Genomic DNA, 27,059 nt, shown 5'->3' with positions numbered 1-27,059 from the left:
AAATTTGGTCCATGTATTGCCATTAACAGGAACAGGTGCTGATTCAATTTTGGTGTCAATAACTCAAACGGGGGTTGAGCTATAGAACGTTTTTTGTCGTCAATTGTGACTGCTGTATCTCAAGAAATAATGAACGGAATGAAAGAAAAATTTATCGGCAAGTAGCCCTTAGTAGGTATAAGAGCTGATTTTGTTTTGGTGTCAACAGCTAAAAAGGGGGTAGCGCAAACGCCCGTTCTTTTTTTCCATTGTGAGTGCCCTATCTCAAGAAGTAATGCTACGTTCTGGTTGAAATTTGGAATATATGTGAATCCATATGTAAACAGGCTTTGGTTCAATTTTGGCGCCAATCGCGCCAAGAGGTGCTGATTTATTTTTATTATCATTATTTTTTAGCGAATAAAAATAGTTTTAATAATGCAACAATAAGAAAGATAAATCGTAATAGATTGTCGTCTGCGTATTTCTCGTGATTTTAATTGTATGGAAATGATCGGAAATATTATCTCAATGATTTAAAATTTTTAACTGTTGCCATCTTATGTTTGTTAACAAATAAAATATTTGTAATTAATTAAAGCAAGGCTTTTAAAATAACTTTCAATTTTCGCTCTTTGCTTTGCTTTTGCAATAATTCAGACATTGGGATGGTGGTCAAGTTTTTGCATGTGTAATTTCGTTTTTGTTGGGAATATTGCTTCCTCGTCAAGCATGGGGAGGGATCAGAAAAAAAAAGAAAAATATAGAAGAAAGTTTCGTGATGGCCACAACATACTAGTTTTTTTTTTTTTTTTGCGAATAAAAATATTTTTATTAATGCAACAATAAGAAAGATAAATCGTAATAGATTGTCGTCTGCGTATTTCTCGTGATTTTAATTGTATGGAAATGATAGGAAATATTATCTCAATGATTTAAAATTTTGAACTGTTGCCATCTTATGTTTGTTAACAAATAAAATATTTGTAGTTCATTCAAGCAAGGCTTTTGAAATAACTTTCAATTTTCGCTCTTTGCTTTGCTTTTGCAATAATTCAGACATTGGGATAGTCGTCAAGTTTTTGCATGTGTCATTTTGTTTTTGTTGGGAATATTGCTTCCTCGTCAAGCATGGGGAGGGATCAGAAAAAAAGAAAAATATAGAAGAAAGTTTCGTGATGGCCACAACATACTAGTTTTTTTCCTTTCACCATAGTCCAGCAAACGAAGACTCAAAATGAGGATAAAAAATAAACGTTTAGTTATAAAAATTGGTACAAATGTACAAAAAGGTCTCCTAACGAACATACTAAAAGTCCCCCAAGGTAGAGGGGTTTTGAGGGGAGCTTGTGCCATTATCTTGAAATTCCGTTTTTTACTTTCGTCTATATCTAATATATAGACGAAAGTATTGGATTCGTGCAAATTTTCGAATTTTGACGGTTTCGAACGTTTTGAGGTGTGCTGAGTCCATTTCGACCATTTTTGGAAAATGTCTGTCTGTCTGTATGTGTGTGACCAGTTTTTTGTGGCTGCTCTACAACAAAAACTACCGAATGAAATTGAACGAAATTTTTTACACATATGTGCCCCTATATGAACTTGAACCCATTGGTTTTTGGCGCGAATTCCTGCAGGGGGGGGGGGTGGAGTAATGGGACGTTTCTTGAGTTATGCTTGCCTGCTATTCCCCAGGAAGTAACTGGGAGAATTAAACAAAATTTGGTCCATATGTTGCGCCTAACAGGTACAGGTGCTGATTCAATTTTGGTGTTAATAGCTCAAACGGGGGTTGATCTACAGATTTTTTTTTTTTTTTTGCCGTCAATTGTGACTGCTGTATCTCAAGAAATAATGAACGGAATCAAACAAAAATTTATCGACAAGTAGCCCTTAGAGGGTGTAAGAGCTGATTCTATTTTGGCGTCAATAGCTGAGAAGGGGGTTGGCGCAATCGAACGTTCTTTTTTTTCCATTATGAGTGCCATATCTGAAGAAGTAACGCTACGTTCTTTATGAAATTTAGAATAAATGTGAATCCATACGGGGGGGGGGGGCAAACAAGCGTTGTTTTTATTTTGGCGCCAATCGCTCCATGGGGGGGGGGGGGGAGCTGTTTTTTTTTTTAAATAAAAATAACTTTGTAACTGCAACAATAAGAAAGATAAATCGTAATAGACTGTCGTTCGCATATTTCGCGTGATTTTAATTATTGGAAAATGACCAGAAAATCGCGATGATTTAAACATTTTAACTGTTGCCATATTGTGTTTGTTAACAAATAAAGGTTTATAATTATTTTAAGCAAGGTTTTTAAAATAATTTTCAATTTTTGCTTTGCTTTTGAGACAAATCGAGAGTTGGAATTGTCGTCAAATTTTGGCTTTTGTTTTTGTTAGGAATATTGCTCTCTCGTCAAGCATGGGGGGGGGGGAGGGGGAGGGAGGATCAGAATGATAAGAAAGATATAGAAGAAAGTTTCGTGATGGCCACCATGGTTCGGTTTATCTTGGATTGCGTTTTTTAAGCTTTCGTTCTTATGTCTCACAATCTTTTTTCTTGAAAGCAAAATCATCAATAGTTTAAATTAAAGATCACAAAATTACCTTTAAAAATGTGTTTTTGTTTTTGTTATAACTGTAATGGGTGCAGAGACAATGTGTTTCCAAATTCGTTAGATTTTGAAAACTATCTACTTTTTTCCCTTTTTACTTTCTTCTATATCTAATATATAGAAGAAAGTATTGGATTCGTGCAAATTTTCGAATTTCGAATTTTGACGGATTCGAACGTTTTAAGATGTGCTGAGTCCATTTCGACCATTTTTGGAAAATGTCTGTCTGTCTGTGTGTGTATGTGTGTGTGTATGTATGTATGTGTGTGTGTATGTATGTGTGTCACGTCTGTGTGTGACCAGTTTTTTGTGGCCGCTCTACAACAAAAACTACCGCATGAAATCGAACGAAATTTGGTACACATATGTGCCCCTATGTGAACTTGTGCCCATTAGTTTTTGGCGCGAATTCCTCCAAGGGGGGTGGAGCAATGGGACGTTTTTCGAGTTACGCGTGCTTGCTATTCCTCAGGAAGTAACTGGCGGAATCAAACAAAATTTGGTCCATATGTTGGTATTAACAGGAACAGGTGCTGATTCAATTTTGGTGTCAATAACTCAAACGGGGGGTGAGCTATAGAACGTTTTTTGTCGTCAATTGTGACTGCTGTATCTCAAGAAATAATGAACGGAATGAAAGAAACATTTATCGGCAAGTAGCCCTTAGTGGGTATAAGAACTGATTTTATTTTTGTGTCAACAGCTAAAAAGGGGGTAGCGCAATCACCCGTTCTTTTTTTCCATTTTGAGTGCCCTATCTCAAGAAGTAATGCTACGTTCTGGTTGAAATTTGGAATATATGTGAATCCATATGTAAACAGGCTTTGGTTCTATTTTGACGCCGATCGCTCCAAGAGGTGTTGATTTTTTTTTTTTTTTTTTTTTTTGCGAATAAAAATATTTTTATTAATGCAACAATAAGAAAGATAAATCGTAATAGATTGTCGTCTGCGTATTTCTCGTGATTTTAATTGTATGGAAATGATAGGAAATATTATCCCAATGATTTAAAATTTTTAACTGTTGCCATCTTATGTTTGTTAACAAATAAAATATTTGTAATTCATTCAAGCAAGGCTTTTAAAATAACTTTCAATTTTCGCTCTTTGCTTTGCTTTTGCAATAATTCAGACATTGGGATAGTCGTCAAGTTTTTGCATGTGTCATTTTGTTTTTGTTGGGAATATTGCTTCCTCGTCAAGCATGGGGAGGGATCAGAAAAAAAAGAAAAATATAGAAGAAAGTTTCGTGATGGCCACAACATACTAGTTTCATTTTCGGGACTCTGCGAAAGTCATTAATCAATTGTTTTTAAATAAATGGACTCTGTCACGTCATTTACGTCAACGGCCTCTACGCATGTAAGAAATAAATGTGTACCCTTGATCGGTAAGGATAAATGATAAAACCAATGATTAAAAATTCAAACATGCAAAAAGGGCATCTTCTTCCTCAGATTGTTAAATGTTATTTGGTGATAAACCGTTAAGGTCAGTTTTTTTTAAAAATCCTGACCGTTTATGCAAGCAACACTACAGTTTACACTTTTTTTTGCTTATGTGCTACATCCTTTCGTTGTGAACGAAATGTCCGGAGAGAATTATTATTTTTCGAAGTTGTCATAAGTGAAGGCGTGGATCTTGTTATGCTATTAATAGCTCTGACTCCAAGTGATAATAATATTCCTTTCGTGAAACCCAGGGAAAGGTAAAGTGGATACCAAGTTTTTTTTGCACACAAGAATTGCAAAACACTTGAAAGCTCAAGGATCAAGTCCTTTCTATCTTTGCTTTCTTCAGTTGCAACATGACATCAACTACATATAACAAAGGTAAAACAAAATTCATAAAATTGTTCCAGAAAATTAAATTGTTTATCTACATTCTGGAAGCGTTCTTTAGCCCCCTTTCTACCCCAGAGCAGGTAGCGGAGGCAGGGCAAACCTTTTTTCTTGGCCGTACATGGGGATGTTTTAAGTGCAACTTTTCTGGATGAACAAAGGTTTATATCTTTTCAGAGAGTAGCAAGGACGGAAAAACCACAGTTTGCATCCTTGCCTCCAGGCGACGATGTCACAAAATTTCATACGTTATGAGTCGACACGTCTAATAAAAGTGGTTGGGAAGACCACTACCAGCCGATATTTGGGATGAAAAAATCCGGCACTTCGTGGAAAACCACTTCCAGTCTTTCTGCTCCTTACTCCATTCTCTCCGGATACTTCGTTCATAACGAAAGGATGTATCACAAGATGTGGCTGCAGAAAATTAAGTGTAAACTGTAGCATTGCTTGCATAAACTGCCGGGATTAAAACAAGCTGACCTTAACGGTTTATCGAAGAAGATGCCCTTTTTGCATGTTTAATTTTTTTTTATCATTAATTCTGTCATTTATCCTTGCCGCAGAAGGGTACACGTTTATTTCTTACATGCGTAGAGGTTTTTTGGGCCTTAGTTGACGTAAATAACATAAGAGAATCTATTTATTTAAAAGAAAGTGATTGATATGTCTTTCGCAGAGTCCCGAAAATGCAAAAAGGGGAAAAAGTAGATAGTTTTCAAAATCCCACGAATTTGGAAACACATTGTGTCTGCACCTATTATAGTTATAACAAAAACAGAAACACGTTTTTGAAGGTAATTTTATGTTCTTTTATTTAAGATTCTCAAGAAAAAAAAAAGAGATATAAGGCGAAAGCTGAAAAAAAAACAGAATACAAGATAAACCGAAAAAAACGGAATTCTAATGTAGTGGCACGAGCTTCCCTCAAAACAGCTCTCACACCGGGGGCTTTTAGTATGTTCGTTAGGAGACCTTTTTGTACATGTGTACCAATTTTTTTTAACTAAACGTTTATTTTTTAACCTCATTTTGGGTCTTCGTTTGCTGGATTATGGTAACAGAAAAAAAAAAAAAAAAGAATGAAAAGAACGCCTTTACATATTTTTGTCTTTCTGCATTACTCGCCTTCTTCCTACCCCACTTGCCGTCTAATTTCAAGCAATAAAATCCTCCCGTTAACCTGCACTACTTCAGACAAAAAGGAGGAAATAATCACATCAAATAAATCCTCGAAGGGCTCCAAAAATTGAAAAGAGCGAAAAAAATGATCAGTTTTCCGAAAATTCACTAACTTTGAAATTTATTTTCTCGTCAACTATTATAGATACAATAAAAAAGAGCTTTTTAAAGAAAATTTTACGTTCTTAATCCATTAAGTAACAATTTTATTTGCAATTAAATAATTTTTGAGATATAAGACAAAAACTGAAAACACGCAAGATGGTCGTGAGAGCTCCTTCTCTACCACCGGGGACTTAAAGTATCCTCACCTGCTTTCCAGTTTCAATAAATCAAATCACCATAATGACCTTCACTACTTCAGACTGAAAAGAGAAAGGAACCTATCAAATCAATCACTGAGGAGGCTCCAAAAATAGAAAAGAGGGAAAAAATTGTCAGTTTTTCAAAAACCACAAACTTTGAAATTTAATATCTCGGAAACTATTATAGCGACAATAAAAAAATGAATGAAGCTTTATAAAGATAATGTTACGCTCTTTAATTCATCATATAACAATTTTGTTCGTAAGTAGTTTTTGAGATATCAGATGAAAAAAAAAGAAAAGAAAAGAAAAGAGACACCTAAAATCCTAAATGGCGCTGCGAGCTCCCCCCCCCTACCACCGGGGACTTTTAGCATGTTCATCAGGAGCCCTTCCTGTAGTGTGTGCCAATTTGCAAAACTACAGGTTTTTTTTTGTTTTTTCAAACCGTTCATTGACTAGACAATAACATATTACCAAGGGCAAAACTTGGCAACCGCACCAAAATCCCAATTGAGGCAGCGAGAAGCAAAGGGATGCAAGTAGACTATTTTAACTTTCGAGTAAAACGCGTTTAAAGATCAGATCCTAAGTAGGCTTTGATTGAATTTTTTTTTTCTAAATCATGCTATACAGCAGCACCTACCAGGGCTACTAGTACCATCTCTTGCCCCAAGACAGAGGAGAGGTTCACCTACCATTTGTACTGGTTATCTCCAAATTTTTAATTTTGCCACTTGCATCCCTTTGCTTCTCACTACCTCAATTGACGAAAAAAATTCTAAGATATCGATTATCGAAATGTCCTCAAAATTCCAAAAGTCGTCGATATAAGTAAGGCCAGGATTGTATTATTGCTTTGGATTATTTCTCAACTAAAATAGTGAGGGAATTATCATAACGTGGAACATGCCAAATTGGCGAAAAAATTTCCCACTGTTCAAGTAGCTTCGTCATTTTTGGCCTCATACTTAGTTTTGCATTTTAATGGATGACTTGTATTTATTTATTTGACACATTATTTAATATTATAATTGCTTATAAATCATTTGGCGGAACTTTTTTCATTCTAATGTAGTTTTTAGTCTTGATTAATGGATTGTTTCGTTTAAAAATAAGACAATAAATTTTAAATCTCAGCAATACTGATTTTGGTAACACTTGACAAGAAGACTCTTTGGTTCGACTATAATGTAGGTTGGCGAAAATTTTTGAATCCATTCTGAGTGTTCTACGTTATGATAATTCTCCTAAATTAGTTGCAAAGCGTTGATTCATAGTGAAAAACAAGTTATTCTAAAATTATTTAATTTTTTTTTTCAAACTTTGGGTATACATAATCAATGGAATGTTCAAATGAATTAAACTGAAATAAAGGCATTCTGTTTCAAATAAAGCAATTTTTACTGATAAACTGTGCCATTTTGTGGCCATCAACGTAACTACAATATTATGGGAATTAGTTTTTCATCTTCGGAAATACCAAAAGGTTTCTTCATATTAAGTTTCACTGCACTTCTTGCATATTTTGCAGCGGAGATTGCAAGTTGCTTTGGCAAACACAACTTTACAGCTGTTTCCAGATCATGTTGTTTTAGAGTTTTTTTAGGTTTCAACTCTTTTAGCATTCTCAGTTCTCGATCAAATCTTTCAATTGTATCAAACACGAGATCTTCAATTCTTTGAACAGTCCCTGTATCCATCCTCATTTTGACTGTAGAGTTATTAATGTTCCTCAAACGCCGTATAAACCCTTTGAAATTGCCGATTTCATACGGACCACTTTTGGTTTTCCTTCGACGTGTCGCTTTTTTGGAATAAGTTGTAGTATTTTTCTCACTTGATTCACCAGGTTGTGGACTAACTTCCCTTGATTCACCAAGTAGGGAACAAACTGTACTTGATTCTCCAGATTGTGGACAGACTTCATTTGATGCAGCAGGTTGCGGATTAGCTTCATTGGATTCAGCAAACATTTTGATACCTCTTTTTAAAAATTAATGTTCCGTTTAATTAATTAAATGTTCTGTTAGTTAAGTTGCTCTGATATTTTAACGAAAGTGGCTGATGTAGATAATGCAAATTTATTTGGAACGCTGCAATAACTGTTCACGAGGAATATCTTTTGAATGTCATAAATGACCGTTGCCATTAAAGTGTATCAGTTATGTATTTTTTTTTTTTTTTTACTTTTAAATGGAAGTCAGGCACAACATGGTTATTCATTCCCTAGTAGCAGACTTCATTTCATTAATGTTTTTAAAACGTTTATGAAACGTTTAAACATTACGCGTGCTGCTAGGGTTGAAATTGCTTTGCTGTAATGCAGTGACGAAACCAATGAGGCAAATGGCACAAGTGAATAACTTTATTATGAAAGCAAACGGATATTTATATAAAATGAACTGAAAACTAACTTTTTTGATTTTTTATTTCATTGGGATGTTACATTATTTTCATACACTTCTTTTTAGTTCGGAAGGTGGAGGAATGCTACCTCTGCAAAAGTTGACGCTTACATTGATTGTGTGGTCTGTAATCATCCATTTTACTTATAGTGGAGCTAAATGTTGGGTGACATCGCAACGAATTGGTAAGTCTGATTCCGATATTTGTGTAGAAGTAGAAGTATATGAAGGGAGGCGATGATGACAGAGATACAATCAAATCCCTAATCTTCTACTCATGTCGAAGCAGTTGATTTCTTCCCTCTTCCAGATTTCACTTCAAAAGAGTCTGTCTCTTAGAATTTCAGAATCATTTTCTTCAGAGCTTCATTCTCTAAATGCATAGGTTCTCAACCTTTCAGGCTCTGCGCCCCCCTTTCTGTACTGATGTGAGATCGTGCCTCCCTCCCACACATTACCATACTGATATGGTAGTATGGTGATACTCAATACAAGTTGGGAAATCGAAACGTTAAGGTACACTTAATTTAATATCGCTACGCATAATTTTATTTTGAACGTACCTAATTATTAGAACGTATCAAATCAAAGACTTAAATGCAAATCAGAAGTAATCTAGGCATGCAATACTTGTCATTTTCACAGCATCAACGGCAGTGTTGCTACTGTTTTTTCTTCACAGGTTTTTAAATATTAAGTTGTAACTGTGAGAAAGGGAACCTTAAGTTACTTTTAATGCCTTGCTTCATACACTCGCTGACCAATGAATTTAAAACCCAAGATCAATATTTTATTGGACAATCTTTTCCATGGATAACTGCTCTGATTCGTTTGGGCATTGAGTCTACAAGCTTCTGGAGCGCATTTACCCAGAGAATACCATGCATTGGCTATGCAGCTTTTTAAATCCTGTCAAGAGGAGGGTGTCACCATATCCCGCACATTTTCTATGGGGCTAAGATCCGCGCTATGCGGTGGCCAAGGAAGGTATTGGAAGTCAGACAGATGCTCAGCGAACCAATATTCAACACTACTGGTACAATGTATAGTGGCATTATCGTCCATGAAGTATCCGTCGCCATCACGGTGCAACATTACATTATAAATGCAACGTTACAGGGTGCACTTGATTTGCTATTATATCTAGGTATCGTATTGCTGTTTTTATAGTTTACCCTCGAGGCACCACGTTCATGCCAGCAGAACATACTCCATATCATGATACTCCCTCCAGACCCTTGCACAGTCAGCACAGTGCAAAGGTTTCTAATTCATTGGTCAGAGTGAGTGTATTTTGATCTTTGTATACCAGTGCTAAAAATCCATTCTCAGAGATATGTGGATGAAAACTGCACAAAAAATCTCAAAAAGAGACATTAATGTCCAAAATATTTACATGGGGCCACAAATTGAGCCATTTATAGTTAGTTGTACCTTTTCATTTATTTTTTTAGGCATTCACGCTTCCCTTGAAATTTCTCTACGCCCTTAGGTTAGGAACAGATGCTCTAATGAATGCAATTTCTCTATAAGTGCTAACTCACAGTCACCTGCGAGCTTTCCAGATTGACAGATCCAAACAAGGTCAAAATGCGGTCTGTGGTAGCTTTGCAAGATCTGCTGGTAGCAATGATTTAGCTTCATCCATATATGTTTCAAGCGTTTCCAATGTAAAGTAAGAAGGTGCATGGAAATTAGTTTCTTGTAACCTCAAAGCATATACCTGCAAGTATTTATTTCTTTTGATTAAAAATGTTTTTTCTGTTTTAATTTTGGAATCCGAACAGTCCCTCCCCCCCTCCCCGTTTTTTTATGTGATAGACAATGATTAGCTTGCAGATACTTTTGAGTTGCGTGCGCAGATACTTTATATTTTTATCTGACTCTGCCTATCTGGTAAAATTAATTCTTCTTAATCTTCTCCAATCAAGTAATCTTTCTTTTCCAGATGTCGAAGATAAAGTTACAGGACCTCGAGTCTTTCTGAGTGTTTCTTCGTTGGCTTCTCACACAGCAGATGGCGTTATTACCGAGAGACTGCTGGAGCTCAATTGGTATGACGCACCACAAGGCATGAACGACGATCCAACTTCCTGGGTTGGACTGTTCAACCACGATCCTGCGGAAAGTAGTAATGACCCACTAGAAATTGCTCCCACAAGATCGAATCCCGATGGATACTACCGAACTCGAGTGCTTTTTCCCAGAATCGAATTTATTGACAATAAACTCAGTGATGGATGCCTTGGCTACTGGATAGGTAACTATTTCACACTTTTGGATTTTGGCTACAGGAACTTAACCCTGCTTTACGCCAGGGTTGTGGAGTCTTAGTCGGATTGATTTTAGGGTAAAGGAGTTCAAGTCGGAGTCGTTAGAACACATGCCAACTCCGACCTTCTTTTTTTCTTTAAGTTTCACTGACTCTCCTTGCAGTTAAAAAAAAAAACAGACTATCAATAGATTCAATTACATGTATAAAGGGCTATTAGTAAGAAAATAACTGCCATTGGTAACCAGCTTGCTTGATTGTTTATCAAACTTATTGTATCCGTCTCCTGGTTTGCTTGTTTTATTACTTCTTTAACTTTAACTACTAGAAACTAACTGTCAGCAAACGTTTTTGTTGTCTGCCTAACAATTTCAAGTAATCACTTTCAAGTAAAAATAGTAATATATTTTTTATTTTGATCTCAGTTATAAAATAATGTATGTATCGATGAATATGTATCTCTTGGATGAGTTGAGTTGGGGCCCGTAGCTCGAGTGGAAACTTCTGAGGGTGTTCGACTAATTCAAATAATTTTTGGCCCGAAATCATGAATCCAAAAGTTCCGATAAAGTATATCTCTTGTTTTTTAAATCTAAAGACAGTTTCTCACTAAGAAGTATGAAACAAAATAAGTATGTATATGATTTATTGGTTATAACAATCAATAATTTCAGTTAATCTTAAAATATTCATATTAAGGCTTTTTCTAAAGCAGCCAAGAAAATTTAAATTAAAAATTGAGCAATTCTTGACATTCTTCAATATTAAGGTTTCAATATTATTTTTTTCAAATGAGTAGTTTTGTCGCTGTTGAGTGATATTGTTGCTAAAAACAACATTGGTCTTACTTTTGGTGTTGATTCATTGCAGGTTATATCAACTTAAACCGCTTGGTAGCCAAGTCTTGCATCCGAGCTCGGCCTCACTGGATGAACGAAATGCAAGATGTGATTGGGAATAAAACTTTGAAAGATCTCATGTTGCCTGGAACTCACAATGCAGGAAGTTACGAGCCGTACAGACCAGACAGAAACAGTGCCAAAATCAGATACCAGATATGTCACGAGGAAGACGTCTTCAACCAGTTGGTCTACGGCAACAGATTTCTGGACTTCCGAGTCATTTTCCAGCATGTTGCTGGCAGCAAGGAAAAGTTTTGGATCACCCACAATATCTTGAGGACAAACAACACCGTCAGAGAGGTGTTGATGCAAGTGAAGCGTTTTCTGGACAATACCAACGAAATTGTCATAATAGATTTTCATTTGTTCTACATGGGTTTCATTGATAGCTGGGTTGACGACCGGCACAAAGATTTGATGAACATGGTTGTGAATATATTGGGACATTATATGATTCCTAATAAGTATGAATATTCCGTACCTCTGAATGAGCTTTGGAGAAACAATAAGAGGTTACTTGTCGGTTATGCTGCCAAGCAAGGAATCGAAAGCAACTTACTTTATCCTGGAGTGTTCCATTTATGGGGCAATAAAGAAACTAGGAATGAACTGGAAGAGTTTTTAGACAGGAATATGTGCCATTTCAGGCCAAGAGGACTGTGGTCAGCAATGGCGGAGCTGACTCCAACGACTTCTGGAGTGCTGATAGACAAATATGGAGGACTGAGAGCAATGGCTCAAGATGTCAATCTTCAAATTACTAGATGGTTTCGTGATCGGTGGTGGAACTGTGCCAATATAGTAGCAACAGACTTTTTCTTGGGAAATAACATCATTGATGTTTCTATAGAAGCAAATATGAAGAAATTTGGGCCAAACAACGTAATTCGATGATAAATAAAAACATTTTGTTATACTTATTGTACTTAACTGACTTTAGGTACTCACACAAAAACAGCACCAATGGAAATTTTCAGTAAGACTTTGAAAAATGGTTAAATGTTGACATAGTCTTTCTAATGATTTTATCCATTCTTTAACCGAGTAAGCGTAGCATGAACTTGCAAAATCTTTTTTCAGTCTTTTTGTTCGAAGAGAACACACAAATTCCTAAGCCAATTTAGCACACTGTTTATATATATATATATATATTATATATACAGGCGTTCTCCCACCTAGAGAGGGTTATACGCAGACTGCGCCATTGAATTCATTAAGGGGGTTTGTTCTAAGGAATATTTTCTCTAGCCCGCGATCAAGACAAAGTAGCTCAAGTTATGGTAAAATTTGGTGCCCCGCTCAAAAAAAGAAAGAAAAGTTTATTTTTAAAGTAGAAAATTTTAAAAAAGTGCAGGAAGAAAAGCATTTACCCTATTTTGGTGACCCTAATACTATGGTGCCCAGCAGGTCCATGGATCTGTAGGGCAGTGCATTAATCAGGCCCGGTTTACAAGAAAAAAAATATATAAATAAGTTATCACTCAAAACCCTGTAGTAAATTTTATTCTTTATACAAAGTGCAGATAACTCTGCATCATGTATATCGGTAACAAGCAATGAATTTCGACCAGTAACTGGAATTCAGCGTCCAGGTGGAGTTGCAAGCTTCGGGGCCGGATTTGTGCAGCCTGGCCCAGTCGAAGCAATTGATCTGTTGGTCACCGTCACAGTCCTGGCCCCATTTCTGCATGTAGCCCCTGATGGCTGCCTCTGCACATTTCCTGTGTGTCAAGCACTTCTCGAAATCTAAAAAATGGCGAAAATATTGATAAATAGAAATTCTAGCTTAAGTTTAAGTTATTCTAGTTAAGCTTAAGTTCACGGAGAGATGGCGAATGACCTTGAAGCGGAAGCCTCATTTGTAATAGGAGGAATCAGCTGGAAAGCTTAGAGTAGTAAGAGGGGCGTTCTCGCTGATTCTATCGATTACAAAATAATGACAAACAACCTATTTCAAATGATACAAATGATGTTTCTGCTTGAAGGTCATCCGCCATCTCTCTGTGGTCAAGCTTTGCCATGATGAGACCCATTGGATCACGTATTTTTACTTGTCTGACATTTTAGACGCTACGATATTTTTAAAGATTTAGACTTTGGACCGGGTATGACAGCCTGGCCGAAGGCCTTGGCAAAATATTGGGGTTTAAAGAGCAGGAATTAGTAACTAGAGGCAGGAAGCCCAATAGGCAAAGCTGGCTTAGGAAAAGCTGAGGCAAAGACCCCCAGTCACGTGATTCAACTAGGACGAATGAGAGACGAATTTAAGTGAGATTAGTAAAAGAACCCAGACTTCTTCCAATGTCCTTCCTTTGAAAAAAATGCCACGTGACTAGGGTTCCTTGCTTTAAGAATTGGAGATTTAATTTCACTCTTTCTACCTTTTATCCCTTCTTAATGGTTTTAAATCTAGTAAATGCTTAATTTGTAACACTGGAAAATGAATTCACTCCATTTACTTGCTTATCAAGGACTGGACTCTAATTACAACTGACGTGATTATTATACTTCATACTTAAGAGCCAAAGAACTCATGTTCTAATCACATGATCTTCTTACGATATGCTTTCAGCTTTTAATTTCTTAAAAATTTTAAAGTTAAAAATATATTCTGCAAATTGACTCTTGTGTTTTAAAAATGTTTTTACAGTTTTTGTTTTTGCCTATGGTGATTTTTATCATATTTATCTTTGAGATTTTTAAAATGTTTTCACTTGGGGAGTTGCCTGATGTATACGGATTAAGTTCCAATTTGCTATATGAAACAAGAACGAGAGCATTCGCACAGATTTTAACTAGAAAACTAAATTAAACGTAATAGTTCTAAAAAAAAAAAGAATACATTTTATTATTATTTTTTTAAAATTGTGAAATGTTTCACAAGAATGGTGTCCATGAGGATAAGGATGTCTGATAGAGTCAGAAATGGTCAAGGTCCGTATAGGTCCTATATATAAGTGCAGTTCTGATATTAACGCAATCTTTTTCATTTTATTACGTAAAATAGAATGTTGGTTTAAAGTTTTCATAAAAATCTTCACATTATTTCAACTCGTTTTTGTGAACAAGAAATTTTTAGCGAAAAGACTTCTGTACAACTTTGTGAAAATTTTCACTTTCAAGAACTTTAAAATCGTTTTGCAAAATAAGAACATATGAACATTTAGAGGGAAAAGGGTGTAGGTACAAAAAACAAATTAATTAATTTAAAAAAATGTTAAATGAGATAACAAGTATAAACGGTAGAAAAAATGGGGTCGCTTCCAAAATTTTAAAAGTATTTTTTTTTTTGAAAGGGCATGCTTTAAAAACATAGGATCTGACCATTTTCTAATTGACTCTAAATGTAGTACTTTTGACTGAAGGAAACAAACCATTCTCATTTGCAGGCGTTTTACTCAAAAACTTAAAGTTCCCTTACATAAGTTAATTTCTTTATATGCCACTCAAAAGAAAAAAAAAGACGGAGGGGGGGGGGAGGAATAAGCTTTCGTAAATTCAGCAATTAAAAAAGTCGATTTTGTTGTGACTGAAAACTGGCAAAGAAGCGTAGCGATAAAAAAGTAAAATACAATAAATAAATGAACAGTTAAATGCAGGGGCGATAATCCACTCCCTCCTCCTTTTTCTCAACCCTCTTTCCCTTTTTTATTTTTTAGCTCTCATTTTTATTTTATTTATTATTTTTTTAAATAATTTTTATTTATTTATTCACTTACAATAATAATATTTATTATTACTTCATTAGAAACTTTCTGTGCTACGCCGGTGACATACAAACACACACACACACACACACACACACAAACTAAATAAAGTAATTAAATGAAATGTAAACACAATAAAAAAAAACAAAGTAAATAATTTAAACTAAAAATAAATCAATAAATAAACTTAAATAAATAAATTTTAAAAAGTTACCCCCCCCCCCCCAGTTTTGATGGCGCAACTTGCGTCCCCCCTTCCATTGGCACCCCTTGTTAAATGAACACATTGTGCAAGATTTTAGGCTGCAACAGTCTGCAATAATATTTGACATTTGACACCCGCACAGAGCCCCGCAACTACCAATTGCTTGTTTTACCGGTTTTAAATACACAGATTAATCTGAGCAAGTAAAGCCCCCTTGGAACAGCAGTCAATAATAGGAACACTGTGCTCTTTCAATTCTAGTTTTTACATTATAAAGTAAAGAAATTAACTTTGAAACAAATATTAAGAAGTTTCTTGTTGTGCAGATTTTTTATTAAAAAGAGCATTAAGAATTCCAATCTGATTTGAATTGTACCTAAAGGATCCTCTGAGTTCTCTCCTGGACTTCCACCATCCCTCCAATAAGCATACGAAATGTAGTAGGGGCCACAAAAATATTGACCAGGATCTTCGTTCACGCATCCAATGTCTTCTACGCAATCAGACGAAGCCTAGAGAAATATATTTAAAAAAAAAAAAAAAAAAAAAGAGGAAATAAAAGCGAGCCAAATATATCTTGCAATCAAATACCGAACAGCTTGTTACACCATCCAAACACTGCAATTTTGCACTTGTTTTGAGCTCATCAGTCTGGAATACCCAATAACAAAACTGAAGGCAAAAATTTTATATAAAAGTTTAGCAAATCTTCACATTGGTAGCATTAAATATTTCTGTACACCAGGAAGATTTCTACAGTAAATATGGGACGGCGATCTTGATGGAAAAGTTAAGATACAAGCTTGGGTATAAAGTTGCAAATAACAGCTTCACAACCGAAGCTAGGTAGAGTTTTCAATCCCGAATCCCGCGGGATTCCGCGGGATTTTGCTCTCAATCCCACGGGATTCTCAATCCCAATTCCATTCAAGCGTTTTCCAACTTTTGCCGCTCATAAAACGGCTATTTTCACTAGCATCATCTAAAGTTTGAATCTTCTTCTGTGTATATCCGCAAGAAAAAAAGCAAGAAAAGCTGTGTCTCAAATGACCAACGATGGATTTACCATTTAAGAACACAATAGGAATTGAGTATATTTTTCTGAGAACGAATTGGTATTCTCATTCGGAGGTTTCAGTTTCCTTGCGTTTAACAATTGAGAAAATTCGAAAAACTCGATAAGCATTTTCGAAAACCATCACTAAAATTTAAAATTCAGTAAATTACTCTTTAGAAAAAACAGAAGAAGTGCATTACACATACCAAAATACGCTGGAGTAGCCTGAATGCAATGTTGGAGCACTTCTGTAAGCTCTAGTAAGGCACTCAAAACCTTTAAGTTACAAATGTGCACTCCAAAGAATAAAGCAATGAAAAATCTGAATATTCGTCACGGCTTTAAAAGGAGCGAAAGAAACTTGTATTAAGCACAGGATGACTCGCATGACAGTGCAGTAAGTTAAGCTGCTCATATTTTTGAATTCCTCTTTAAAGTGAGAGATAAAGTTAGTTATAAATTAGTTATTCCAACACTTTTACTGTGACAGCGACTTGTTGAAATGGAGAAATAAAACAGTATTCACCTCTTGTTGTAATAAATCAAATTCACTGAGACAATGACCAACGTTAGAGAGCAACTAGGGTATCATCAATGCAAGTTAAATTGGATACAGCAAAACACATATCCAACACACATCGGTTTTGTCCGAAATTTGCTGTTTTTGAGCAAAAATCCAACGTACGAAAAGAAAAATCTATTTCAGAAGTTAAATGAAATTAAAGCGGATCTTTTTCTAAATGTCCACAAGTATTTGACTTAAAAGTGATTGCAGTGGAGCCACAGCACGTGTTTTCATCAAGCGCATTATTTTTAGAGCAAATATCATTTATCATCCCAAACGAGCGGCAGCTTTATGCTTACGAAACGATAATTGCTAATTAGGATCTGACTTGGAAGTGCTTTACAATTGCTGCATGAAATTCAAGAAGACTATTAATTCAAGTAATAAAAGCAGCCCTACCTAAAAAGCACAATTTTTTCTATTTGACATGAAAATTTAATTTTTAGAAGAATAAAGTCAATCAAGCGGGATCCCGCAGGATTGGCGCCTTACAATCCCGAAATCCCACGGGACTGAATTCGGTGCGGGATTGGAAACCCTAAAGCTAGGCACAATGGGGTGGTTTCCTTCAGTCAAAAGTACTACTTTAAATCATTGAAATGGATAGAATGAGCAAAAAAAATTAATGGACCCAGAAAAAAAATTCATTTTCCCCAACTGTTTTTTTTAAATTAATTTTTTAAAATGTCTGATTTTTCAAACAAGGCGTGATCTTTATGACGTCACAAATGATGCAATTTGGCGCATCTTTCTACTATGTTTCCACGTAATGATAATCAAACAGCGAATTAAAATTGCGCTGTACGCTTGGTATCAACCATTACACGTGAGTAAAGATGCGAATTAAATATTTTGTTCTGTGAATGGCAACATTAAATGGCATTTCATCATTTGTGATGTCACACGACAGAAATGTAAACAATGAAAACGCACCGATTTAAGTAATATTTTAAAAATATTAAACTTAAATAAATAATTTAAAATATGGTTAGATCCTATGTTTTTAAGCATGCTCTTTCAGAAAAAAATACTTTTAAAATTTTGGAAACGACCCCATTGCAAGCAAATGCAGAAACAATCAGCTTTTCTATGAGCTTTTTTCCTACAGCTTTATTATGACTTTTCCAGAATGATGAGCCCAAAACATCACTATGGCGGGACAACAGTCTCTGTATGTCTGAAAAAGCTGTTCAATATTTGCTTGTAATTCTGCTCAGGCCTGGCTCTTGGGGTAGGCGACCTAATAGGTGGCCGCCTAGGGCGGCAAATTTCGAAATTGAAACATATTTTTTAAAAGTATGAATATCTGTTTCAGCGTTATATGCTTCAATGCTAAAAAAAAATAATAATTTAGAGTGTGCACCAGTGCTTGTATATGCAAAACATAGTTCGGAATTTCACAAGAAATTCAATTTAACTTTAGTGGCGGTAAATTGCGTGACTTAAAGGCCGATTCTCGAAAAAATGTCCCGTGCTCAACGCTAAGTTTTTTATTTTATTCAAGTAACTATTAATTAAATATGGAATTAACTGTTATGCTTTAATAGTATGTTAAAGCAAGTATTATTCCCCAACAGCATTATTTTTCCAAAGGCTTTGATTAGCTGGAAAAAAAAACTTAGCGTTACGCACGGGACATTTTTTTTTTTTTTTTGAAAATAGCCCTAAAAGTCTTTTAAAAATATTAATATCTGTTTCAGTGCCATAAGCTACACTACTTTAATGTTAACAAAGATAATTTAAAGTGTGTACCAATGCTTGGATATGCAAAACCTAGTTTGGAATTTTAAATAGAAACTCACTTTAATTTCAAGCACTTAACATTTATTTTTATTTTATTAAAATATTATTATTTTATATTTGGTAGACTACATCTCAATTAAACAAGGGGCGTAACATGATGTTCTCCGATTTTTTATAATTTAACATATGTTAAAATTCATAAAAAATTAAGAAATACTCTTTTTTCCCCAAAAAAAATTCCCGGCCGATATACAGGCCGCCAAAGATGGCGGTCCTGTCATGATTTCTCACTTGGGATTTTCGTCAAAATCTTTAAAGTACATTATCTCAGGAACGGTAAATTATATTTTGTTGCAGTTTGTTAAATTTAAAAGGATATTTTTTCTTGTTTAAAAAAGTATACAACATTTTGAAATATGTGCTTTAGTTTTTTTTCCACAGTCTTTTGAAAAAAAAAAAAGTTTAAAATAATGTTTTTGATTTTTCTCAAAAATACCAATTTTAAAAATTTTCATTTTTTTTAACAGTTTATTAGCACCACTCAGCACTACGTTTCCTGAAAAGGAGAGCTTCCACTTTTTCGTTTAAGAGATTTTAGAGGCATTTTTTAATAAAATGGGTTTTTTAAGGAAGCTCTTTACGTAATGGCAATTCTGAAAATTCAAAAAAAAAAAAAAAAAAAAAATCGCAACAAGTGGCCAGAAAACACTTCTGAATGAGTTATATAACGAAATTTTCATTTTGAGTCACCATTTTTTTCAGGATATTGAATTTAGTGAGAATCAGATGGCAAAGTGCGCTGAATGATTCTTTTGGCGCTACGCTGAAAGCTTGCGTGGGGATATGCAGCCAATCAGCTGGAGACTGCGTTCTTGTTTTCATAAAAAATAAAACTTTTGGATAAAGTGGAAACTCAAAATGAAAATTTCGCTGTATAACTTAATTAAAAGTTTTTTGATCACTTTTTGCGATTTTTTTTTTTTTTTTTTTTTTGAACTTTCAGGTCTGCCATTACGTAAAGAGTTCCTTAAAAAACCCCATTTTTTCAAATGCCTCTAAAATCTCTTAAATTAAAAAGTGGATGCTCTCCTTTTCAGAAAACGTAGTGCTCAGTAGTACTAATAAACTGTAAAAAAATGAAAGTTTTTAAAATTAATACTTTTGGAAAAAATCAAAAAAATTATTTTAAACTTTTTTTTCAAGACTGTGGGGAAAAAACTAAAGCACGAATTTCAAAATGTTGCATATTTTTTTAAACAAGAAAAAATATCCTTTTATTTAAAATTATCCTTTTATTTTTGTTGCGATTTGCTTTATTTAAAGCAAATCGCAACAAAATATGTTCTACCGTTCCTGAGATAATGTACTTTAAAGATTTTGACGAAAATCCCAAGTGAGAAATCGTGACAGGACCACCATCTTTGGCGGCCTGTATCTCGGCCCAGGAATTTTTTTGGAACAAAACAAAACAAAAAAAAAACTTATTTCTTAATTTTTTATGAATTTTAACTAATGTTAAATTTAAAAAAAAAAGGAGACCATGTTATGCCCCTTGTTGAATTGAGATGGATTCTATCATTATTATTATTATTATTATTATTATTATTATTCAATGGGAGGGGGGCGGCACTTGTCAGTATTGCCTAAGGCGGCAGATCTACTACAGACGGCCCTGATTCTGCTTTAGCTTCTGCTATGGGGCGGTCACTTGTAGCTGTATGTCTTTACTACTATTTTGTGCAATATTCAAATTTTACTCAGACGCAAAGCGTGCTATAAAACATGTATATGGGGGGAGGGGGGGGCGCACCCCCTAAATATCGCGAAGAACTTCCCCTCAAAAGCGAGAATCCCCCCAAAGGAGAAAAATACCCCTCAAAACAACCTCCCACCCCTAACAATTTCAATAACGTTGCTTTTACCTTACCATGTATAGTCATTTTCGGCACGAATGTAAACATTGACACGAGAAATGACACGTTTTGCTATCATGCAAATGCCCATTTAAAAATTATTCGATTAGTTTAAACAGGGCCTATATCCAAAGGGGGCAAATGCATTAGAGGACCTACCCGAATCGCCAAAGAAGCCGGACTGGTTTAAAAAAGCACAATTAATTTGATGAAATTTGATCAATTTATATATATATATATATATATATATATATATATATATATATATATATATATATATATAATTCATCATAAATATATTTTATATCCTTCTAAACGTTGGTTCTTTTCCTTGTTTAGTTCCGAAAATTTGTCAAAGTTCCATTGCCCTGATTTTAAAAGCTATAATAATGAACATAAAGACGTCAATGCATTAAGCAAGCTAACTGCGAAATTTAGTGCTGCCATCTAGTGTAGATATTTCGGCAAATGACTTTTTAAAATTAGTTCATTGGAAGTTCTAAATAGTAGGGGAGACCGGGGACAGTTGGCGAACTTTTTAAACTTTATTTTTTAAAGGTTTTAAATAAAGTAGAAAATATTTCTTTTATTGCTTGGATAATCTGTATGGTATCAGCAATAAAGTCGTATTTTTGTTTTGACAGTACTATTCTTTATCTATTTTTTACATAATTTTTTGTGAATCTTCGCAGAGTTCACACACTTGCCCAGTCACTGGGTAAGTTGGCGAGCTGTATGGGGAAAGTTAGCGAATGGAGAAAAACTCATAATAGACACAGAAAATTTCACATAAAGCCTCAATGATGCTTTAAATAAGCAAGTAAATTTTACCAATGAATGAAAAAAAGCGAAATTAGTGTTGTAATCGCTTAAAATTAGGTACATTACACCATATAAAAGGTTTAACTGATTTCAGAAGTAAATGCTGAAAAATGCAAACATTATTTGAAATGAATTATTTTATTTGCCTCCGTTCTTTTTTATATTTCTTTTGGGTTTGCATTCCTTTTTTCTGGGATTCATAGATTTGTTTTGGGGACTTTTTGTGATAATTTGCGGTTTTCAGCTAAGATTCTTTCTTCCTGACGAGCCTTTTTGACAGGAGTATTAAAGGGTATTCTGTAGACCTCTTCCGTTTCAATGGCTGAGACATAGCGTTATCTTCAGTAAAAAACTCTAAATCTGAATCATTCAATGATGTAGCATCTGAATCTGCTCTAGGACAGATACATCCACTTTTATTTCTTTCTTCCAACATGGTTGGTGCTGGGACAAACAGATTCACTCATAGATCCAGGACGCGTCACTTGACATAACTTTTATTTTCGAGGTAGACCGTGCAAAGCCGGGCGACACAGCTAGTGAATAATCATAAGAACTACCAAAAAATTAAGAATGGTCGTCTGAGCCTACAACTGAAATATTTACTTTTAATCGACTAGTTATAGGCACATTAAAAATTAAAAGGGTTTTACAAAATTACATTTTTTTTTTACTTCAAAAATTTCTCTTTTTAAAGTTAAACATTATTCAAATGATTTTAAATAAAATAAGATGTTATTGATCAAAATATTCTGATAGAAAAGTAAGAAGATAGGATTTGCTTAAGCATATGCGTAATTCATGAAATAAAATTCATACCTCACAAATACAATCCAAGCATTCCTGAGTTATCTGTCCAGCAGGCTTGAAACCTTGTGCTATGAAAGGAAAACAGATGTCTGAGTATTTTTGTAGTGTTGACATGCAGTTTACTTTGATCAGGCCGTGGTAGACTGATCGGCAAGGCATCGGACTCGGGGCCGGAGGGTCACGGGTTCGATCCCCGCCGGATCGAAGAATCACCATCTTCATTAATGGTGACTCGGAGACGTTAAATATACTCACAAAGTCCTCGAAGTAAAATGATACCTCTGGGGGTTCTGGATCAGGGATTGCTCTGTTTCTGGTCTGGATCAAAAAATCAGAGCTGTCTTCAGGATTCCATCCAGCTGGTTAAACCACAAAATAGTGGTAGGTACGGGGGACCCTGGAGTGCAGATTTTACTTTGATTATTTTAAGCAGAAACAGAACCTTACTAAACCAAATCAGGAAATGCTAGGATCTATCCAAATGAAAGAATAAAATCTATGATTTAAAAAAAAGTTAGGAGAGGTGATATAAAATTGGTGTTCTTTTTGGCATATACGAACCATTTAGCATATACGAATAGAAAAAGTGGAACTACTACAAATATTATTTTTGAAATGACAGCTCAGAGACGTCGCGCCGGTGTATTAATTATATATCGTAGCTCAGACTACAATACAACTATTGATTGTAATACCAGTATTCGGTAGTTCTTAAAACGTGATACCAAAAGACCGGTATTTATACCGATACTAGACACTTCTTTTAAAATTAAGGAATAAAACAAATGCGTTTCGTTACCATATTCATTTTTTGTGCAAAAAGTGCATTTATTATAAAAATGTATTGTGAAGAAGTATAAGATGGAGAAACACATGTTATCGTAAAAAATCAATAGTAGTAAGAAACAAAATGCATCTGTTAAATCCTCATATATATAATAGCAAATGATCGAGTAACGCTCCTGACGTAACTAACAATGAAACTCACGCCACGGCATGATAATTTGATAATATTTTTTGGCAATGTTTGACATGCAGGGAAATGCTTTATTTTGACAAGGCTGAACTGGATCCGGTAACTTAACTGTTCCACTGGTAAGACTGACATTAATCCACTGGAGTTAGGGTTCAAATTTCCTCTTACAAAATATCAAAAAACAGGCAATTGCTTCGTTCAAATGTAGAAGCAATTTTCACCTGTTATACCTTGACGGGTAATTTTCTAGTTTTTTTTTTTTTAGATTTCTAAATCGAAGAGCTTCGAGGGCAAACTGTAATGCTGAAACACTTTCTTTGTTTTTTGTGCCACCTATTCAGTAATAGTTTAACTATATAGTAACATATGTAGTAAGTATAAGGCAGTCAGGAAAAGTTAACTCTTGAGATCACAGCATATGACAATACAAGCAATTTTCAAAAAATGATACTCATATTTTAATGTTTTGTTTAAGTCAAAAATTATTTTCGTTATTAAAAAATGCTAAAGTTCTTACTATTAACATTTTAAATACTATTTGGAACCTATTATTATTCGTTGCAATATTTATTTATTTGATATTAAGCTTATTTTTATTTTAAATGTTTTGTACAATTAGTCAAGTGCATGCGGGAAAACATGCAGGGGGGGGCACAGTGAAATAGTTCATTTTGTTTACTTATTCAGTTATTTATTAAATCACTTACGTGTTCATTTATTTATTCATTCATTTACATTCTTTCACTTGATAATTCACTTATTTAGTCATTCATTCACTAATTTATTCATTCATTTATTTTTCTCCCAATATTAATTAATTAATTCATTTGTTGCTTCATTATATATTCCTACATATTTTCATCCGTTCTCTCACTCATTCATTTTATTAAAAAAAATGTAATCATCAAAACGAAAATATCTTATTTGAAAAATATTTCATTTTTCACTTAGCCCTATTAGGGAAGGGGGGAGGAGAACATTTTCCACTTCTTTTCTGGAGGTACAAATTTACTGCCGAAAATAAAAACTAATGCTTCAATGCAAGTTTTATTACAAAATACATTTTTCTTTCTTTGTGTACTTTATTTCCGAAGTAAATATCCAGTTTATTAATTTTGAGAAAGGTATGTGATCTCAACTATTTCACTTTACCTCACATTCCCCTACTATTAAATTAAAAATTGATCACTTTTTTTCTTTTGTAATTTTCAGTATGTACAAAAATGTGAGTGGCACGTGGATCTTTCTATCTCCAGAAAATTGTATTCTTCTCAACATGGACACTACGAGTATTTTGAACAAATATTAGCTTTAAAATAAATTACCACGCTTAATTTATTATATCATCAAAACGTTATTATTTTTTGATCACACTGCATTTTCGACATTTTAACGAAGCACTACATCGATAATCTGTAACTAAGCTGTAACATAATGTATACTATTTTTTGGATCCATCTATAACTTCTCACTGGATGAACCAATTCGATTGATACTTTTTTTTAAAATCAGTTTTTTGAAGGTGATTCGAAGATCTAGTCTTAGTTTAACCATATCGGTTAACAATCAAGGATGCTAGTACTTTAATGCCAGTATGTAAGGTGTTTAAATGATAGATGAAATATGAAATATAATGTTTAAACTCTAAAGAAATTGTTGGCTATGCTGCTGCTGCTATAGCAGCTACATTAACGATAATTATTACATATCATGTGACTTCGAAACTCCAATAAACTATAGGGGGTGCTGCAGCCACTGTCTAATGGCGGATGAAAAAGGTAAAACAAACGCATGCCGTAACTTATGACTTGTTTTGACACTTAGTGGATGACAGTAATTTTTCATCGTGTTTGTGGGAAGCTTTCTTTTTTATTCTTCTGAAATTACATTACATCATAAACTGTCTGAAGCCTGTAATTTACTCCAAAGGAAACACGTGGAATGGAATGGTTTACCTTTTTCTTTAGTATTGTTTATCACCGCATGGTAGCGTATTCGAGCGCTGGAGTTGCGAATAACAGCTTCGCTAAATTGTGCATGTATCAGTACAGTGTACAATGAAGTGAATGGTACTTAGGTTGTTTTTTCTCAATTATGTTTCGAAATCGGGTATACTTCTTTTTTTTTTTTTATTTTATTTTCAGCAGACGATTATTTTGTTGTCAAGAACGTCACTTAAAAAGTTCAACATCACTTTAGATTTTTGTTGTGACTTCAAAATTTCTATAATTCTAAGTATGACGTTTTCATTTATTTTATTCATTTATTTATTTATTTATTTTTTGTACCACCGGTGTATTTTTTTCCAAATGATACATTTTATCTTAAATTGGATATTGTATACTAGTTTTAACTATTCAGTCCAAACAATCTAGTTCATTTCTTCCCCTTAGAGACAAATAAACGTATTTATTAGGAATTATTTACTTTGAATTCCATCAATAAAAGTTACTCTATAGCAACCATGCTCAATCAATTAATTAGAAGATTTTCAAAATAACATGTTTTTCGGTAACTACAATAAATTTAAAAACTTACCGTGAAGGCAATCAGCGATGTACAATATAAATAGAACAGTAAGAACTCTGTGAAACGCCATTTTGTTTAGACAAGTGTCATCTAAGTTCCACAAGCAGCCAACTTATTATTTTAAGTAAGAAACATTTTTGCCTTTTCCCTCCTTGCTATTTATTGGTTTACATTATTTTAGGAGATTCATCATAGATTTTAACCTTGACCGTTGCGGTTTTCCTCTAAGTGTCAGGCAGGTTGGCTGAAAAGTGGGTTCTTCACGAGAAATCAAGTCCTGTTTGGCAAAGAAATTAACAATACATTTGAACAAAAAGAAATAGCTGATGTGATAATTGTTATAGGGAAGACACAAACGACATTTCAAATGCAATCAAAGTAAAATTGATAATGGAACGTTATTCTTTCTTTTCAGGTATACAAATTACATGATTGACAACAAAGTTAGTGATACTATTGCCCTACAGCACATCACTTTGAGGTCGAGAAATATTGTTAATAAAGTAGAGTGAGTCTCAATCACATTCATTTTATTTTCATTACCAATGGAATAATTACCCAATATGAATGTCCCCCACCCCCCTTCCAAGAAGAACTGAAATGTACAGCACTAGTGCTCCAAGTCCTGAAAGGAGTCAGAATTATGTTTTTCAAATTTTAGAAAAAAAAAAACCCAATGTCTGTATGTGTTTACCTCTTTCTTTGTCTATTTTTACATCATCCTATTAATCTATATACTGGTAGAAGCATTACCCGGCGTTGCCTGTGGCAGTGATTATTATGAAGATGACTTCACATCCATAAGCTCAAACTCCTTTGCATTGACAAAAGGGTTCCTTGAAACCCCGAAACACGTATCTAAAACCAATTGCTAATTTCTGCTTTATCCACGTTGCTTTCTACTGCTAGATATGCATTTGTTTTCCCAATACAGAGTAGAACTAGCTCTAAACTTATCGTACTGACGTGGATGAAAATAGAGCTCCATTCTTAATCATAAAACTATAAATTACTTTTAAATAAAAAATAAACCGCCTTCAAAAAACACCTAGGAACTAAAAAGCAAAAAATACCCTATTCCACTTACATACTATTACATAAAAACTGTATATCAGTTTTTTTCACTTAGACACGAAAATGCAGACCTTAGACTCCAAATAGACAGAGATATGTTGCAGAAATCTACATATACCACATACCTAGGAGCGGTTTCGGACAATAAATTAAGTT

The 27,059-nt window shown here is 34.3% G+C and overlaps 2 protein-coding genes across 3 annotated transcripts in view; one reads left to right on the top strand and one right to left on the bottom strand.

Moving 5' to 3' along the window:
- The window catches only part of LOC129226446 (PI-PLC X domain-containing protein 1-like), a 39,698-nt gene extending 27,297 nt beyond the window's left edge, over window positions 1-12,401 (top strand). For both annotated transcript variants that reach the window (XM_054861052.1, XM_054861051.1), the window contains exons 2-4: window positions 8,395-8,513; window positions 10,277-10,588; window positions 11,471-12,401. In XM_054861052.1, the coding sequence (XP_054717027.1) occupies window positions 8,411-8,513; window positions 10,277-10,588; window positions 11,471-12,396 (1,341 nt within the window). In that variant the 5' untranslated portion in view covers window positions 8,395-8,410 and the 3' untranslated portion in view covers window positions 12,397-12,401. The remainder of the gene's footprint in view (window positions 1-8,394; window positions 8,514-10,276; window positions 10,589-11,470) is intronic.
- A 587-nt stretch (window positions 12,402-12,988) lies between these two features.
- LOC129225553 (invertebrate-type lysozyme 6-like) lies at window positions 12,989-26,033 on the bottom strand. The gene is made up of 4 exons (XM_054859997.1): window positions 25,839-26,033; window positions 22,334-22,392; window positions 15,791-15,926; window positions 12,989-13,248 (listed from the first exon to the last, which is right to left on the bottom strand). Exons 1-4 carry the CDS (start codon window positions 25,897-25,899, stop codon window positions 13,037-13,039), a joined length of 468 nt encoding a protein of 155 aa, XP_054715972.1. The 5' UTR covers window positions 25,900-26,033; the 3' UTR covers window positions 12,989-13,036.
- Between the last annotated feature and the right edge of the window lie 1,026 nt (window positions 26,034-27,059).

Source organism: Uloborus diversus, chromosome 7, assembly GCF_026930045.1.
Source record: "Uloborus diversus isolate 005 chromosome 7, Udiv.v.3.1, whole genome shotgun sequence".
NCBI classification, from domain to species: Eukaryota; Metazoa; Arthropoda; class Arachnida; order Araneae; family Uloboridae; genus Uloborus; species Uloborus diversus.
This window is presented reverse-complemented; position numbering and strand designations above follow the sequence as displayed.

What these genes read in the sequence shown, in the direction of transcription:
- LOC129225553 (XM_054859997.1), bottom strand. Translation starts at nt 25,899, where the DNA reads ATGGCGTTTCACAGAGTTCTTACTGTTCTATTTATATTGTACATCGCT. An exon ending in CATCGCTGATTGCCTTCACG is followed by an intron (nt 22,393 to 25,838) that starts GTAAGTTTTTAA and finishes TTCCTTTCATAG; the next exon opens with CACAAGGTTTCAAGCCTGCT. An exon ending in GCTTGGATTGTATTTGTGAG is followed by an intron (nt 15,927 to 22,333) that starts GTATGAATTTTA and finishes ATATTTCTCTAG; the next exon opens with GCTTCGTCTGATTGCGTAGA.